This window comes from Aquarana catesbeiana, linkage group LG09, assembly GCF_042186555.1.
Source record: "Aquarana catesbeiana isolate 2022-GZ linkage group LG09, ASM4218655v1, whole genome shotgun sequence".
In the NCBI taxonomy this organism is placed as follows: domain Eukaryota; kingdom Metazoa; phylum Chordata; class Amphibia; order Anura; family Ranidae; genus Aquarana; species Aquarana catesbeiana.
In genome coordinates this window covers 248,515,520-248,534,067 of record NC_133332.1, presented here as the reverse complement: position 1 = coordinate 248,534,067, position 18,548 = coordinate 248,515,520, and the positions used below count along the sequence as shown (strand labels likewise).

The 18,548-nt window shown below is 42.4% G+C and overlaps 1 protein-coding gene across 1 annotated transcript in view; it reads left to right on the top strand.

Annotated features, from left to right (window-relative positions):
• PTGES (prostaglandin E synthase) overlaps positions 1–17,054 on the top strand; it is a 157,756-nt gene extending 140,702 nt beyond the window's left edge. The window contains exon 3 of the mRNA XM_073600142.1: positions 12,512–17,054. Within this exon, the coding sequence (XP_073456243.1) occupies positions 12,512–12,761 (250 nt within the window). The 3' untranslated portion in view covers positions 12,762–17,054. The remainder of the gene's footprint in view (positions 1–12,511) is intronic.
• Positions 17,055–18,548: the final 1,494 nt, after the last annotated feature.

The following is an 18,548-nucleotide window of genomic DNA, read 5'->3' as shown; positions in this document are numbered from 1 at the left end:
TCTGCACTTCTTGCCTAGGGGAGAATGACTTCTGCGGAAAACAGAAGCACAAGGATACTGGAATGCAAAACGAACACAACAGGTGCAAGGATACAGTATGCAAGCAGGAACACACGAAGAGTCACTGGGGACAGCCTGGGGGGGGTACAGAGGGTCATACTGGGGGGCACTGGGAGATTCTACCAAACACACATCAGGAATAGAAGTGATCTGGCACAGGGTCACTAAGAGTATCAGGATCAAAAGGAGTCTTCTTCAGGAAACAAGGGACATAAGGAATTACTGGGGGTGCAAAAGCAACACTGGAGGACCTGGCACTAGGAAAACAAAACCTGGGGGAATGAGCCGAGCTTACAAAGAATGAGATGGCCTGCCTGGGCTGGGTGTGTAGCTAATTGAATCAACAACAGGTGGCTAAAGCACTAGCAAAAGCATGTAGGCATAGGACACACCCCATGCCATGCCTCTTTAAGGAGAATTAACCCCCCCCCCCCAAAAAAAAAAAAAAAATAAAACTCACAAGTGCTTTTTATCTTTTTTTTACCACTACTATTCCTTTATATTGGCTTTTGAATTTTACAGATGCAGCAATTTATAAATTGAATGAAAGGTTTAGCACTGGGAGACACTTTTTGAAAGATAAATAGTGCATTTTACATACAACTATATAGATCAGACCAAAATGAGGGACAAATGAGGGGAAAGAGAGACAGAGGGACATTGCTCCAAATCAGGGACTGTTGGGAGCTATGATAATGTGCTAGTATGCATTGCATACTAGCACATTATGTGAAACTTACCTGAAAACAAAACATTCTAGCGATGCGTTGTCACCGCTGAAGGTCGCTTCCATCTTCACCCATTTTCCTTCAAGGTCCGCAGACTCCGGCTGTGTGACTGGCCGGAGCCACAATAATGTCACTCCTGTGCATGCATGGGGGATCTGCCATTTACGACACAGGACTCTGAAGGAATGGCCGTCCCTTCAGAGCGCATGCGCTGATAATGTCATCGGCTGCATATACAGTATATATGTCCAAAACAGGTGCACGTTTAGGAGATGTTACAGTATCTATAGGTAAGCTTTATTATAGACTTACCTATAGATACAAGCAGTGGCGGCTGGGGCTCATAATTTGTGTGTGTGTGTGTGGGGGGGGGGGGGGGTGCAAACTAACTGACAAATACTGAAATAAAACATTGTGCCATCATATGCAGCCATTGTGCCCATCATATGCAGCCAACTGTACCCAGCAAATGCAGCCACTCTGCCCATCATATGCAGCCACTCTGCCCATAATATGCAGCCAACTGTGCCCATCAGATGCAGCCACTGTGAACATCAGATGCAACCTCTGTGCCCAGCAAATGCAGCCAACTGTGCCCATCATATACAGCCACTGTGCCCATCATATGCAGCCACTGTTCCCATCATATGCAGCTATTGTGTACATTATTTGCAGCCTTTGTGCCTAGCAAATGCAGCCAACTGCCCATCATATGCAGCCAACTGTGCCCATAATATGCAGCCAACTGTGCCCATCATATGCAGCCAACTGTGCCCATCAAATGCAGCCAACTGTGCCCCATCAATTGCAGCCTCTGTGCCCATAATAGGCAGCCACTGTCCCCAGCAAATGCAGCCAACTGTGCCCATCAATTGTAGCCTCTGTGCCAATAATATGCAGCCACTGTGTTCCCACCCACCCACTCGCCCGCCCTCCCTCCTGCTGTCTGCCTGGCACTTACCCCATTGTGGTGACAAGTCAGGCAATGGATTAGGTGGCGAGCTGTGGGATGGGTAGCGTAGTGATGACTCCTGTGTCCTCCGTGCGCATCTTCTTCCTGTTCTGCTAGGCAGCCAATGGGATCGCCTCTGCCTTCAGCCAATCAGGTGACCGGTATTACATCCGCTCGCCTTGATTGGCTGAGAGGTGGTTCTGTATTAGCAAAGCAAATATTAATTTGCTTTGCTAACACACCTAGGAGGACTGCGAGCGCAATGGTTTGCGCTCGCAGTTCACCTTTTTTGAAGCCTATTAAAGCCTATGGCTCTAATTAGGTACTTCAAAAACACCCCCCCCGCAGCTGTAATTCAGGTGCCCGGCGCCTGAAAAGGGGCCGGACACCTTAATAGGGTGTGGCTACAGCACCCATGCAATGCATGAATCTATCTATTTTGCAATGCATGAATCTATCCATTTTACATAGAGGGGGTGGCTGGAGAGAGGGGGCAGCGCTCGTGTGCCATTAATGGACGCACCGCCACTGGGTACAAGTCAGAGATGAGAGTTTACTCCCATTTTAACACAAGTCTTGATAACAGGTAGCAGCAGAACCTTACAAGATAAAATGTAAACCCACAACAGTAAAATCAGTCTGTATATGCAGTAAAGGCTTGTTATACGCACTGTGGAACCTAAGGGGTTAATCCTCTGCATTGTGTAAAAATGCTGTTTGATCCTGTCTTCTCTGATCCTCCCCATCTTCCACAGTCCCCTAAGCATCGCCTGATAGAACAGAGCCTTGGGGGCAAGCTGCACATGCTCAGTTTGGTGTGTATTGCTAGAGAGTTTTTTTTTTCTTGGGAGGGTGCAATGTGATCAGCACAGGGCCAATCAGCATTGTCCAGACAGAGGGTCAGGTCCTGCAGTCTCATAGGACCATGTAGGATGAAAACTCCTCCTTCAAGCTTTAACCAGTGCTCGGCCGGACACTGATAGAAATCACAGGACTGCTCCAACTGCTGATGAGAAAAGGTATTTAGCCCCCAGTCACACCAGTGCAACTTGTCATGTGATAGTTTCAAATCGCATGACAAGTCGCACCCTATTGTCCGCAGTGGAAGCGGTCAAATCGTTGCACCGATTTTGAAAGTAGTTCTTGCACTACTTTTTGCTTGCATGAAATCACAGGTGTCTTCCAAGTAGCACCTGAAGTAGTACTACTTTGAAATTGCGCTACTTCAGGTGAAGTAGTACAATTTCAATGTGGTGTTCGGTGTGACCGGGGGCTTAGTAGTTTATGTATTTATTAAAATAATTGCATTTACATGTTCTGTGTACTGTGGGAGAACAGATATAGTAAGTGCAGGGTCCTGGGTTTAGTAACACTTTAACCCCTTCCCGACCGCCGCATGCCGATATACGTCGGAAGAATGGCTCGGGTGGGCAAAAGGGCGTACAGGTACGTCCCCTTTAAGATGCCACATTGTGGGCGCACACACTCGCTGCGTGCTCCGTGACCGCGGGTCCCGTGGACTCAATGTCCGCCGAGTGCCAGCAATCATGTCACGGAGCGGAAGGACGGGGAGATGCCTTTGTAAACGGCATTTCCCCATTCTGCCTAGTGATATGACAGAGATCACTGCTCCCTTTCATCGGGAGCAGTGATCGCTGTCATGTGAGTGGAAGCCAATCCCCCCACTGTTAGAATCACTCCCAAGGACACACTTAACCCCTTGATCGCCCCCTAGTGTTTAACCCCTTCCCTGCCAGTGTAACTTACACAGTAATCAGTGCATTTTTATAGCACCGATCACTATATAAATGACAATGGTCCCAAAATAGTGTCAAAAGTGTCCGATGTGTCCGCCATAATGTCGCAGTCACGATAAAAATCGCAGATCGCCATCATTAATAATAAAAAAAAAATTATAACAAAAATGCCATAAAACTATTCCCTATTTTGTAGACGCTATAACTTTTGCGCAAACCAATCAATATATGCTTATTGCAATTTTTACCAAAAATATATAAAAGAATACATATCGGCCTAAACTGAGAAAAAAATGTTTTTTTTATTTATTTTTGGGGGATATTTATTATAGCAAAAAGTAAAAATTATTGCGTTTTTTTCAAAATTGTTGCTCTTTTTTGTTTATAGCACAAAAAATAAAAACCGCAGAGGTGATCAAATACCACCAAAAGAAAGCTCTATTTGTGAGGAAAAAAGGACGTCAATTTTGTTTGGGTGCAAGGTCGCACGACTGCGCAATTGTCAGTTAAAGCGACACAGTGCCGAATTGCAAAAAGTGCTCTGGTCAGGAAGGGGGTAAAATCTTCCGGGGCTGAAGTGGTTAAATATATTGAACTACATGTGCCAGCATGCCTGCTGATCTTTAGGAATAGAGGCTAAGCTGCAAATCTGTCACAACAATTCATTGAAGGTACAACATTTAGCAACATATTGCTACACTTATGCCGCGTACACACGAGTGGACTGTCCGGCAGAAAAGGTCCAATGGAACGATTCCATCGGACATTTCGATCGTGTGTGGGCTTCATCGGACCTTTTCTGTCGAATTCCGACTGAGCTAGAAATAGAAGATGTTTCCATTATTTCTTATGGGGAAATTTGCTTTGATATACAAGTGCTTTGGATTAAAAGCATGTTTCTGGAACGAATTATGCTCGCAATCCAAGGTTTTACTGTATATGGATCAGACCAAAAAAGAGGGACAAATGGGGAGGAAAGAGGGACAGAGGGACTTTGTTCCATATCAGGGACAGTTCCTCGAAATCAGGGAGAGTTGGGAGCTTTGCCTATGTACCTGTTTTTCCTTCCTCCTAGATGTTTAATAGGTTTAATAGACATGCTTCCTGAATGGCTCCTAGGTTTCACTTGCTGTCTGAAGTCCTTTTCCAAGTCTTGTTCCTTTCCGAATAGGAGCACTTTAGTAATTATGACCTGGGACATGCGGATACAGCCCAAACACTGGCCTACTTTGTGTGTATATACAGCGCAGATTTGTGTATATATAGCCCGTGCTTTTACTGCGAGGAAGAGAGGAACTCCCCTTCTGGTGTTTATACGAATCTGTTTATATAACGTCTCACTTGTCGGTCTGACGCTCCATCGGGGAAAGTGGAGAAGGCACACTCCATGTATAAAACGTGCTCCTAATTACCATGCAGCAGGAAAACTTCAGCTCCACAGACAGCCTTTCCTTCTGTCATGGCGGTTTCCTGGCTCAGTTGCCGAGCTCAAGGCTACATGGGAAATTGGAGACGAGACGCACAGTAAAAAGTCGCAGCTGTTGCAGATCCTCTGATGAACTATTGTCAATGGACAGTTTAGTGAAATAAGTGGAATACAAATAGCCCTCAAGACAAAAACTTTCTCTGTTAGGCCCCCTTTGCTCCTTTATGGTCCAATAGTGAGCGTCATGCCCCAAGTAAATATGCAGTACGTTAAAGTAACCTAATTATTTGAATAGGTTGTGGAAGATCCGGAACGCACTGCATTACTGTGTGTTGGGATGCCCTGCAATGTGGGTGCATTGAAAGCGGGGTTCCACCCAAATTTTGAACAATATCTGTATGTATTCTCTTCCTTGCCTAGATGCTGACATGCCATTTAAAAAAATTTAAATCGCCGTAATTACCTTTTAAATTTCTATTCTTCTTTGCACTTCCTGGTTCTCCTCCCGTGGGAGTAGGCGTGTTTCTAGCCTCTCCCAGACTCCTGGGAGCTAGTCTCAGGCTTCCCAGGATGCCACTGAGCATGTGCGGGAACGAGCAGTGAATCCTGGGAGCACAGCATTCACCACATCCAGGAAATAAATGCTTGTGGGCTTCAAATGCCCACAATGAAGATGGAAACCGCCTGCAGTGAATAATATAAGTTATTCTTTCCGACGAAATCTGACACAGGCGGACATATTACACACAATATGTGAGTATGTAATGCTGAGAAGAAAAGTTTGTGAATGAACTAAAAAAAAAAAAAACGATAGATAGGTGGACCCCCGCTTGAAGATGTGTTCGTTTAGCGCAGTGGCCTCCAAACTGGCCCTTTGCTTGCCTTTATCTGGCCCATGGGACGCTATTTCTCCCATTGATATGAGGTAGACATGTGCAATTCCTTTCGGTCCGGATACAAATTCAGACGAATTTATGGTTATTCGATTATTTGGATGTATCCAAATCTCTGAATGAAATGGTAATGAATAGTAACGAATGTCATTGAAATACATGAAAATTTGTTTTGATTGTTCGTTTTCTAACAAATTCTAACTTTTCAGAACGTTTAGAATTTGGATTGGTTGAAAAACGATCGACCAATTCAAATTCTGTGTGAAGATATAGCTGGTTGTTAAGCAGTGGGCCAGGAAGCCGGCCACCCGAGTCTTAACAACCACGAATCATCCTCTGTCAGCGGACTTCCCCACTGACAGATTAATGTACAGATAAAGAATGCCGCCAATTGCCCCACAATAGAAAAATGTTTAAACAAAACAGTGTAGGGTTCCCCCCAGTCGAAACCACAGGAAACAGTTTTTGACAGATTTTTTTTTAGAAAAAAAAAATAGTGTCCCTCAATGTACATTTATCATCAATTATGATGCCTGCCGGAAAAATTAAAAAAATTGCAAAAAACGATTTGCCTCCTGGGAAGCTACCCGCTGTATGCCCTCTCTTCACTTTGAGAGTTCTTATATAGGCAAGGGGCGGGACCACGTCGTGATTGACGATGGATGTACTTTGAGGGACACTATTTTTTATTTTTTTTTTAACAAAGGACTTGTCAAAAACCCATTCACATAGGGGGGCAGAATCCAGGGGATTCTGATAAGCCCCCCATCCACAGCCCAGGGTTGTCGGGAATAGGCCCTTGTCCCCATCAACTTTGGGACAAGGTGCTTTAGGGAGGGGGGTGCAGAGCCCCCCATCCCATAGCACCCACCCCATGTTGAGGTCATGTGGCCTGGTATGGTTCAGGGGGGGTGGGCACTCGCTCGTCCCCCCATTTTCTGACCTGCAGGGCTGCATGCTCGGATAAGGGTCTGGTATGTAACTATAATATAAAAAATGTAACGAGAACACATATGTGAGAACTAATATAGTTCAATGATGAATGGATATTAACCCAATGTAATATAGGTGTGAAAAAACATATAAATATAATAAAGTCCAACAGTAAAATGAGTGAAGAATCCAATAAAAGTAAAAGAGTCTTCCGACGTGTAATTCATCAACTAGTGAACCCTGAAGTGAAAGAGGTTAAACACTCTTACCGGAGCAGATAGATTCGGATGCCGGCGACACCGAATCAGACAAGCTTAGCTATCTAGGTGGATGGCTCTCCCAGATGAAGATAGGGCCCCGGATTTCAGAAACGATGAGCCTCATCGTTTCCTACATTGTTTTTATCTCCATGTGATCACTTTTTTTTATTGTATATTGGTTGGTTTCAATAAATCTACCCTTTTTGATCTGTACCATTGGAGCACACCATTCTTTTCTTCCCCCTATTTTTTGGTTGGATGAGAGATTTGGATGTCCCTATTGGATGTGTTGTTTCCTCGGTTCGGTGGACACCATTGAAGCTGTTCCAGCCAAGAGGAGATGTCTTCTGAGATCCGGGGCCCTTATCTTCATCTGGGAGAGCCATCCACTTGGATATCTAAGCTTGTCTGATTCGGTGTCACCGGCATCTGAATCCATCTGCTCCAGTAAGAGTGTTTAACCTCTTTCACTTCAGCATTTAGTGAGTCACCTCTTGGCAAATGATATGCAAGTTAGGAGCCCCCAATTTCCTGGCTAAATACTAAATAAATGTTACAGATCAATGACTAACCAAGAAGCTGTAAGAAGCTGTAAACATGAAACTTGCAACTTTAGAAGTGCAAGTTCCTTCCCCGTTGTGCTTTAGAGGGTGCGGTATGGATGGTACAATGTTCCATGTCCGGTGGACATGCCCAAAAGTGAAGCGATTTTGGATTTGCATATACATTTTCATCTATTCCCTTACACAAGTGAACCTCATTAAGTTGCCACGACAGGCACTACTGGGTCATCCGGTGGAGGGAGCTTCGAGACACGTGAGGAGACTCATAGCATTTATTTTTGGGGCAGCCAGAATCTCTATTGTCAGGTCATGGAAGTCCCCCACGATCCCATTTGACTTGGTGAAAACCAAGTTGTCTTGGAATATGGTCAATGAGCATTTCTCGGCAATACTACTTGATAAACAGGCCTTCTTCGATAAAATCTGGGAGCCCCGGATCAAATACTTGTCGGATGCTTTATAAGTTGTGCTTATTATTCTGGATCAGGGTCCAAATAGGGTGCACTCTTTACTGTATTGCCCCTTTTTTTCTTTCCCCTTTTTCTTTCTTCTTTCTACTCACTCTCCTTTCTGTTTCTCTCTACAACAGATGTCATTATATAGTAGGAAACCTCGTTATTCATTCTTCTTGTAATGCACCACATTCTGGTATGCATATGTGGAATATTGACTGATTTACATGCTATTGTTGGAGCTTTGTATTTTTCCTTTGAAATATTGAATAAAAATTATTGGAAAAGAAGTGCAAGTTTAGTAGTGGGTCCCATACTTCTAATTTCAAGGAAAGTTTCCTTTAACATTCGAAGATTGGAAGGGTTGTTGTAGAAGTTACAAGAATGTATGTTAGGTGCTCAGTCGTACTACAGAGCTGTATGTGTACAATATATAATATATACAGAATGTTGTTTTTTACTATGTTGTTAGTAGTTCTTTTATATGAATCAAGTTGTGGTTTCAGCACTCTTTACTCTGTAATAACATACTGCTGTTGATGTATATATAAACCGCCACACTGAATGAAAGAGAGCTTTTAATGTAAATGTCACAAAACAGAAAAAAAATGTTGTATAAATATACCGCTAATAGCAAAATAGCTGAAATTCCTCTAAGATCCCTGATTGCAACTTTTTCTTTTACAGTCATGCATTTTGTATGGGCTCAGGAAATTATGTTCATTTTATGCTTATGCTCCATTTAAAGGTACACAGCTGTCAAAAGTGCAAAAAAATAAAAAGAAACTACAGAGGGGGGACACCCTAACATGACCCAGCCTTCTGCTTATCATTGAGGCATATCTGCTGAGTCTGACTACCAGGCCACACTGGGTCCTTTGCTTGTTGCCAGTAATCTGGTTTTGTGGAAACATTTGTCTGTGCTTGATTTCCAATTTTGGCAGGGTACTTCTGATCACCACCATCACATTAACTTTTTTCCCTGGAGGGTCTCATCATTCCTTTGACATCATCTTACACTTTCCACCATTCTAAGGGTACTACTGATCCCCACCATCACATTACCTCTTTTCTCTGAGGACTTCATCATTCCTTTGACACCATCTTACACTTTCCACCATTCTAAGGGCACTACGGCTCCCCACCATGACATTACTCCTTTACCCTGGAGGACTACATCATTCCTTTGACATCGTCCTACATTTTCCATCATTCTCATTCCTATACCAACCAAGGTCAGCTGATCAGAAAAGCCAATTAGAGGGAGTAACTAAACACATTGGTCAGTACTGTTAAGGGGGCTTTATGAAATTGGTATGACATTGAATCTTTATATATCCATTGAAAAAGCTATCTCTATGGAAATTGATTGAGGAGCATTCTGTAGATTCATCTGCTTTCCATAGACACAGCTATATTTATAGTTTCGATTGTCCTCTTATGATGACTGGAATAAAGCACCAATTTAGCCCAGAGATATAGATGGTACAAATATATACTGTACATATTGTTATAGTGAACATTCGGAAGTTATGTATTTTTTTTAACTTCCTTAATAATTTGGAATTTCATGCAAATGTCAAAAATACTTTGTACTGCTGAACAATCTAATAGCCTTATACAAATAATCTAATGCTTGTATGTTTCAATACTGGGGCAGAGTAAGCAGAGACATTAGCTTGAGTCCTGAAGGTGGACCACTTTCCGCAAAGAATGTTGGTATCACTGAAAAAATTACTAAGTTCAGATTCAAAAAGCTTATATATATATATATATATATATATATATATAAGCATAGGAGGTGTTGGAGGGATGTAAACATGTCTCTGAAAGTTTGGAGTACTTGGATGGTTTTTCCGACAGAATTCGGTCACACAAAAGTTCTCTGAACTTTCGACCGTCAAGAACGCCGTGACGTACAACACTACGACGAGCCGAGAAAATGAAGTTCAATGCTTCTGAGCATGCGTAGAATTGTTTCTGAGCATGCGTAGAAATTTTGAGCGTCGGAATTTGTACAGATGCATTTTCGGATAGGAACTTTTCCCGACTGAAAAATAGAGAACGTGCTTTCAATCTTTTGCTGGCTGGAATTCTGCCATCTTTCCAACAAAAAGCTCTCATCTGAGTTTTGCTGGCGGAATTTCCAATCGTGTGTATGCGGCATTAGATTCTTATGCCCTGTACACACAAGCGGAATTTCAGTCGGAAAAATCTTGGATGGTTTTTCCACCGGAATTCCGCTCAAGCTTGGCTTGCATACACACGGTCACACAAAAGTTCTAGGAACTTTTTCCGACCGAAAAAAAGGAGAACCCACTCTCAATCTTTTGCTGGCTGGAATTCCGCCAGCAAAAGTCTGATGGAGCATACACAGGGTCGGAATTTCCGACCAAAAGCTCACATCAGACTTTTGCTGGCGGAATTTCCGCTCATGTGTATGGGGCATAAGATTCAATGGGGGAGAATTACTAAAACTGGTGCACTCAGAATCTGGTGGAACTGTACATGAACGGCATCAGCTTCTAACTTCAGCTTGTTCAATTACGCTTTGGCATTGACAATAAAACCTGGCAGCTGTTGGTTTCTATGCAGAGCTGCACCAGATTTTGTACTCTCCAGCATTAGTAAATAACCCTCAATGTGTTCTGTGCAGGATTTATAAATGATTAATTTGTGGCACTGCACTCATGTAGTCATTGGAGAACACAACTTATTAGATGTAGGGGAGGCTTAGAAAATGTCTTCCTTCCACATTTTCAGTCATATGCCCTGTACACACGATAGGATTTTCCGATGGAAAATGTGTGATAGGACCTTGTTGTCGGAAATTCTGACCGTGCGTAGGCTCCATCACACATTTTCCATAGGAATTTCCGACACACAAAGTTTGAGAGCTTGCTATAAAATTTTCCGACAACAAAATCCGTTTTCGGAAATTACACAAATCCGATGCACAACTTGCCACACATGCTCAGAATACATTAAGAGACGAAAGCTATTGGCTACTGCCCCGTTTATAGTCCCGACGTGTGTGTTTTACGTCACTGCGTTCAGAACGATCGGATTTTCCGACAACTTTGTGTGACCGTGTGTATGTAAGACAAGTTTGAGCCAACATCCGTCGAAAAAAATACATGGATTTTGTTGTCGGAATGTCCGATCAATGTCCGACCGTGTGTACGGGGCATTATGGGTGAAATGTGCAGCGCTTATGTGATCATATAAACCATAACAAATAATATGAGTACAAAAAACGTGAATAATAAATGATGTGCTCAAAAATACTCCAAGCAGTCCTCTATTATGACATATGATGTCTATAAACAGAGGAACTTGGACGTCTGATGTCCAAAAAAGAAAAAAGTCAGTGACAAGCTTCAATCATGTGTGATGATAATCCTCAACCACATGTGGATATAATATAGTGGCAGTCTTTAACTTCAAATATGTATGATGTAATAACAGTTGATAGTAGATCCACCACCAGACACCAGAAGCTGCTTACCAGTGGGATTGAACTCAAATAGGTGTACATCTAGTGAATCAATCAAGCTTTGTGGTATAATATACCAAGGGGATCAGATGCTCTATCCAGATATGACCTCCAGATGGACCTCCGAACAGGTGTAAGGTATGGATGGACTCAGTAGATATAGGCAGTCAGCCCCATCATTAAAAGAAAGAGGAAGGCATATAGTGTAACTCCGTATGGAAATTTTAGTACATAAAAAGCAAAGGAAATACACTCACGTGTTTAGCAGTAAAATCAAGCGCTTGTATAAAAGAAGACAGTGATCTCAGCATATCCTTCCGACGCGTTTCAACTTAGAAGTCATCATCTGGGGTGCTGGACCACTGTACTGGCTGAGTATTTATAGATACTGGTTACCCCCATAACAAGTGGCAGCTCCGTCTGATTGAAAGTGCAAATTATGGAGATTACTTCCTGGTTCCTCCAAAATGGCGCCTGGGCTTGCATTCCAAGCCTCGTTTTCATATGTAGAGGAGGATTACTTCCTGGTTCTGCCAAAATGGCGCCCGGACAAGAGTTCCAAGCCTCATTTTTACATGTGAAAGAGGATGTGACATCATGTGGAACAGTGACTGGTTTAAACAGCCAAAAACATGGCACCGCTATTCTCATGGACATAAGGGGCAGATGTGGCTTAAAATGTTGTTTATAATTTACTGTACAGGGCATTAGCCTGCAGAAAAAATTGCAGCTGTAGACAGTGTAAATGTACACAATGTAATGTTTGCACTGGCCTGACCATGTGAGAAGAGCTTGAAAAGGGACAAGGTAAAAAAAGGCAGAGAGAGGCTTGTTAAGGTTATATTTGCAAAGTTGATAAAAATAATGTTTATAAGTACAATTATTAAGATAAGCCGTTCACTGATTGACTTAGGTTTTGTCTGGAGTTAACCTGTCTAAAGAACATTACCTTGATTACTGTGGTCACTATGATCTTTGTTATTTTCCGCAGAGCTCATCGCAATGACATGGAGAACATCTATCCATTCCTGTTCCTTGGTGCCATCTACTCCTTGTTGGATCCCAACCTGAACATCGCCAGAATTCATTTCTTCATCTTCTTCATGGGCCGTCTAGTACACACAGTTGCTTATGTGTTCTCCTTGAAAGCTCCGACACGTTCAGTGGCCTACAGCATCGCTCAGCTTCCCTGCTTCTCTATGGCTCTGCAGATTCTCTACTCTGTTACTTCTTACTGGTAATTGAGAATCCAGTAATCTAATCCACTAGGACCATGTGAAAGGTGTCATTTCCTTGCAGTGGCTGGGATGCAGCTCAGTACTGCATCTGCACAGACTGTGTACTTTAACAATGTTAACAGTATTGACTGACATTTTGTTTCCATAATAGTGTTCACGGTTTCTGAAGAATATTGCATATTGTGCAGAACAATGATGAAGTGTTTTTAGAAACTTTTATTTGACCTGTTTCTTCAGTGGTATGTCAGTTCTGTTTTTTTTTTTTTTTTTACTTGTATGCCATTTTATTGTTGAGCTGTCTAATTAAATGTTCATGATACATGCTTTAAATCTTTCCATATTTTGGAAGGGAAGTCTATATTCCTGGACCCCTCAGGGGCGGGTCTTCTTGATTCAAAGGTGGGCATGGTTGGTTGAATTGGATTTATTCATTTTGATTGGTATAGTAACATCATTGTTTAGACTTAAAGGGAACCTTTGCTTTTCCCGTGCAGAGCAAAGCAACAGGTCCATTTTAGTGCTCCCCCCGCAGACACACACATATATATATATATATATATATATATATATATATATATATATACACACACAAACACAATATTACCAAAAGTATTGGGACAACTGCCTTTACATGCACATGAACTTTAATGGCATTCCAGTCTTAGTCCGCGTAAGGTTCAGTTTTGAGTTGGCCCACCCTCTACATCTATAACAGCTTAAACTCTTCTGGGAAGTCTGTCCACAAGGTTTAGGAGTGTATCTGTGGGAATTTTTGACCATTCTTCCAGAAGCACATTTGTTAAATCAGGCACTGATGTTGGATGAGAAGGCCTGGCTCCCATTCTCCACTCTAATTTATCCCAAAGGTGTTCTATCGGGTTGAGGCCAGGACTCTGTGCAGGCCAGTCAAGTTCCTCCACCCCAAACTCGCTCATCCATGTCTTTATGGACCTTGGTGCTCAGTCATGTTGAAACAATAAGGGGCCAACCCCAAACTGTTCCCATAAAGTTTGGAGCATGAAATTGTCCAAAATGTTTTGGTATGCTGACGCCTTACGAAATACCTTCACTGGACCTAGGGGGTTAAGCCCAACCCCTGAAAAACAACCCCACACGATTTGTGCTCAAAGCAAGGTCCATAAAGGCATGGATGAGCGAGTTTGGGATGGAGGAACTTGACTGGCCTGCACAGAGTCCTGATTGCAACCTGATAGAACACCTTTGGGATGAATTAGAGTGAAGACTTTAACTCCCTTCTTGTTCCTTCTTGTCCAACATCAGCGCTTCTGGAAGAATGGTCAAACATTCCCATAGACACACTCCTAAACCTTGTGGACAGCCTTCCCAGAAGAGTTGAAGCTGTTATAGCTGCAAAGGGTGGGCCAACTCAATGTTGAGCCCTACGGACTACAACTGGGATGCTATTAAAGTTCATGCGCATCTAAAGGCAGTCCCAATACTTATGGTATTATAGTGTATCTATGTTTGCCCTTGGGAAGCAAAAAAAGAAGACCTGCGCTTACACAGCGCTTACAGACCCCCCCCCCCCCCCCCCCCCCCGCTTCCACTGGGAGCTGCCAATTACCAAAGAACCAGGGCTGTTACATGGGAGTAAGTAAAATACTCCCCATACCCAGTAGTATTGGATATGTTGCTTTGCTTCCCAAGGGGAACAGAGCAGTAGGAGAGTAAAAGAAAGGCGAGTATAAAGAGCTAGGGGGTACAGAAATAAATCAAACCTGTTACTTTGCTATGAATGGGCAAAGCACAGGTTCATGTTATTGAATCTATTGTTTTCAAATCATAATGTTGGCAATCACAAGCCCAAAAATAGCAGGCAGCATTTCTGATTTCAAGCACTGCTTGCAATAATTAGGCTGCTTGAAATCCAGGATGGAGTCTATAGGAGATAGGCATACATTTTCCTGCTAACTGTTTTCAGAAAATATCTGCCTGTTTATAGCCTCGGGCAGGTTTTTACTTACTATCTGGAACTTCTGGCATTCATTGGAAGCACTGCTGTGTCTCAACATTATTCAGAGCTAGATTTAAATTGTATGTCCCCCTAGGCAACATTTATTCTGCTGCCCCCTGTGGCCACAGACTTCCAAACACCTCATATACAGCGTAGTAGGCATTTCCTATCATTAATCTTAAAGAAGACTTTCGTAAGAAAGATGTGTGAAACATGATAAAAGAAGTCTGCTTCTACCATCAGACCCTTCAATGTGACTCGCTTCACAATGTACAAAATACTCTACTCCTGGGCAGATGAACTATTACAAGAGTTGTCTCAAAGCGGTATTAAACTCAAAACCATGTTATATATTTCAGCCTACCAATCATTAGATGTGGTGGCTGCATTTGTTTTCTTTTCTTTGGCTTTTTCCCTATTTTCACCTGGTGATCTGGCCAGTAACACACCTCCTGTATGAGTGAAACACAACTCTGGAGGAATGAGCACAGGAGGCAAAGCAGACAGCTGCATTGTCAGTCTGTGGGGAGGATAGTGTTAAATGTACTAGCAGATATAGATACACTAACAAACAAAAGCTAAACTCCAGCTCATACTTTATAAGCAGTTACAGCAAACAGATTTGTTTTCCTTTTGAGATAAAGGTTTTGCATGAATAATTAAAAGCTGATCATTTTAATCACCTCTGCCAGTGTTAAGTAGTTTGTCTCATCCGTATAAAAACTGATACATTCTGCTGGAGAGTTTGTGCTTTGATGCGATGGCTTAAAAACCTCAAGCTGGATCTGATGACCTCACGACATCAGTACATTACCCTGAACTGAGAAATTGGCAATTTGTATCCATGAAAAACGTTTTTTTTTTCCTTTGGTGAAATAAAGAAACTTGACTGACTGATTGATTGACTTGAATGATTAAACCATATGATCCTTAGATAAATGACAACAGATGCCTCTGCCGATCGAACCACCGATGATGAGCTTTTTTCAAAACCTCTTGTAATGTACCGATTTCACAAACCCGTCTGAGAGTTCTGTAGAGAATCCAGGATTGGGAACCCCCCGGCATCCATCCTGGGTGGAGACAGCTTTTCTCCACCTGCATGCCTGGAAGGTTGCAGATCTCCACTCGGCAGGGTGATCTCATCCTCAATAGAAGTAAGTTATTTCCCCATGTCCTTTTCCTATTTATGAACCTTTTGAGCAAACTACTATTTTTTTGGGACAACTTACAACATTATAATGGCTCTCCCGCCCTTGGGACTGTACCCCTTAGATCTTCATGGATCATGACATCCTATATCTTATCATGTTTCATGTTAGAACCCTTATATGATTCAGAGTTCAGTAAATAAGGCTTTACACATCTCCAGAATTTCATATATTTCCAAGAGAAGAGACTTTAGGCTTAATTCACAAAGCTTTAAGACAAAGTTAAGTATCTTTATTTTAGACATGTGACTGTCAGGGCCATCTTAATAGCATCCTAGGCCCCTGGGCAAAGTAATGCACTGGGGCCCCTATCAACCTACCCCAATTTACACTCCTACTCTCAAGAATTAAAGTATAAATAGTTGATAGAATTATATTTATTAGTGCTTTAAATAAAATTTTAAACAATAAGAAGACAAATCAACAAAAAGGGCACAGGAAGGTGGATGGGGGTTTCAGTACAGCAGAGTACAGAGCAGTGTTCCCAACCGCCAGTATTTTTACTGGCAGCCAGTAAAAAATGGGCACTTTTCTCCTGCCAGAAAATGCCAGTGAAAGAAAAAGGTTGCCAGTAAAAAATATGGCTGTGACGCTTGCCGAGACCATCCAAGTGCCTGCTACAGTGTGTTTGGCCTGTGTCAGTAGCGGGTCATGTGACGTCATGATGCAAGGAAACAGAGCACCCGGAGCCTCATGTGCAGGTCTGCGGAACAGGAGGAAGGCAAGCCGGGAGTGGACTGAAGGGACCACCTGGCATGGAGAGAGAGGGTCACTGTGACTCTCCTCGCCAGGAGGGGACGTGTCATGTTGGTGAGGGGCCATCATCATCTGTGCTGCTGCACACTGCTGTCAGTGTCACTGTGAGAGTCAATTTCATGTTTGTGTGCCTTCCTATTCTAATTTCTTGCTCTCTTGATTCCTGTGCCTAAGCTACTTATTTACTATATCGAAAATAAAATAAGAAATATGTTTTTGCCTTAATATCTATCTTAGATCACATTCTTAATTGCATATTGTACTTGTTTGTAGCCTAAATGCTGAAATTTGCACTTAAAACTGTCATTTTGTAACTTTTAGATATGCCAGTAAAAACGTGACAGTGCCAGTAAATTTTGGGTGTCGTGTCAGTAAATTTCAATCTGGTAGGTTGGGAACACTGGTACAGAGGGAGTCAGAAGGGCACAATACAGGTTCTGGGATGCTGCCCGGGCCATCCTGGGATAGCTTAGTAAAAAGTATAAAAGAAAAAAGAAAAAAACTGCGCTAAGGTGAATCAAAATGGTGTACCTAAAACACAAATAAAAATATTGGTAAACAGATCTTGAATAATAAAAGCAGTGATTCTTTTGCACAACAAAAACAGTGTAAATAAAGAAAAAATAATAGAATCGCGCTAAGGCATTAACTTAATGATGTATACATTAATCAATAATACTGCCCATGAAACATGTGCATGTACCATGTATCATGAACAAGTTGGCAAGAAATGATATGATGTCAAAATTAGAAACAAAAAGTGAAATCAATAAATGTTGATGAAATTAAAATGTATATGGCATATAGTGTAATGTCCAAACACTAAAATAGCCAAACACCCGTGAACAAATGAATTGAAATACAAAAATATTGGAAAAAGTCCATCAAATTATGAATTGTATGGAATCTTCCATGACGTGAAAAATCTTGTGTTCAATCCACCACCAGTGATAAAGATTTGCCGCTTACCAGAACCCCATGATCCCTGTAACGAGCCCCTTCCTCGCTCGGTTCCACTCTCCCGACACTCCTCTGCTGCTATAGAATCAGATTGCAGATCGCACCATCTGATTGCTCGGTCATCCAATGCTCCGGGATTAGAATTACAGCTATGTGCCGTTCTATCCCAGTTGTGATAGCTCAGAACAAACACCAGACAGGCTGTATGTAAGTTCAACCAGGAATCTCACTTTATTGCAAAATACAGGCTTTTATACACTAAAAGTGGAGGTGCAGACCTGCTCATATTACTCTAACAATACAGCTGTAACCTAATTAACCTAATTAACATAAGCTAATTAACTAATCCCTTTAGACAGCCTAGATGACTCAGACATGACTTTTAGGCCAGACTGGCCGTCTTGTAGTTCAGAAAATCCAATCAACATTATCACAATCAACATAGACTCTTCTTCACACAATAGCAGAGTTAATTAACACAAACAACAATGGGGATCTAATGACTCTTAGATCCCATACTATAGACTTATTTACAATACACATTTTAGCAGACAACAGACAGACAGGTGTTGGAATTTACATCAGCATCTCCTAACAGTATCTGTCCCAGCATTATGAATCAGCCACTATTCCAATATGGCAAATCCAGGGTCCCCAGAGTCTGTGTGTCCTGGGGGACCAGGACCCGAGTCCACAGTAATACCACCTCAAGGGTCCCCAGGCATACAGCTCACAAAGAGCACCGTTCCCCCAAATGCAAGGGCCCACGATCGATCGGCAGGAGGCTAGCATACAGTCCCCTCCAAAAGTCTCTTTCCTGGCTAGGTCTGTCAGAATCCCCCACTACAGAGGATCAGGGGAAGCCTGTAAGGAGAAAGCCATCCGGAG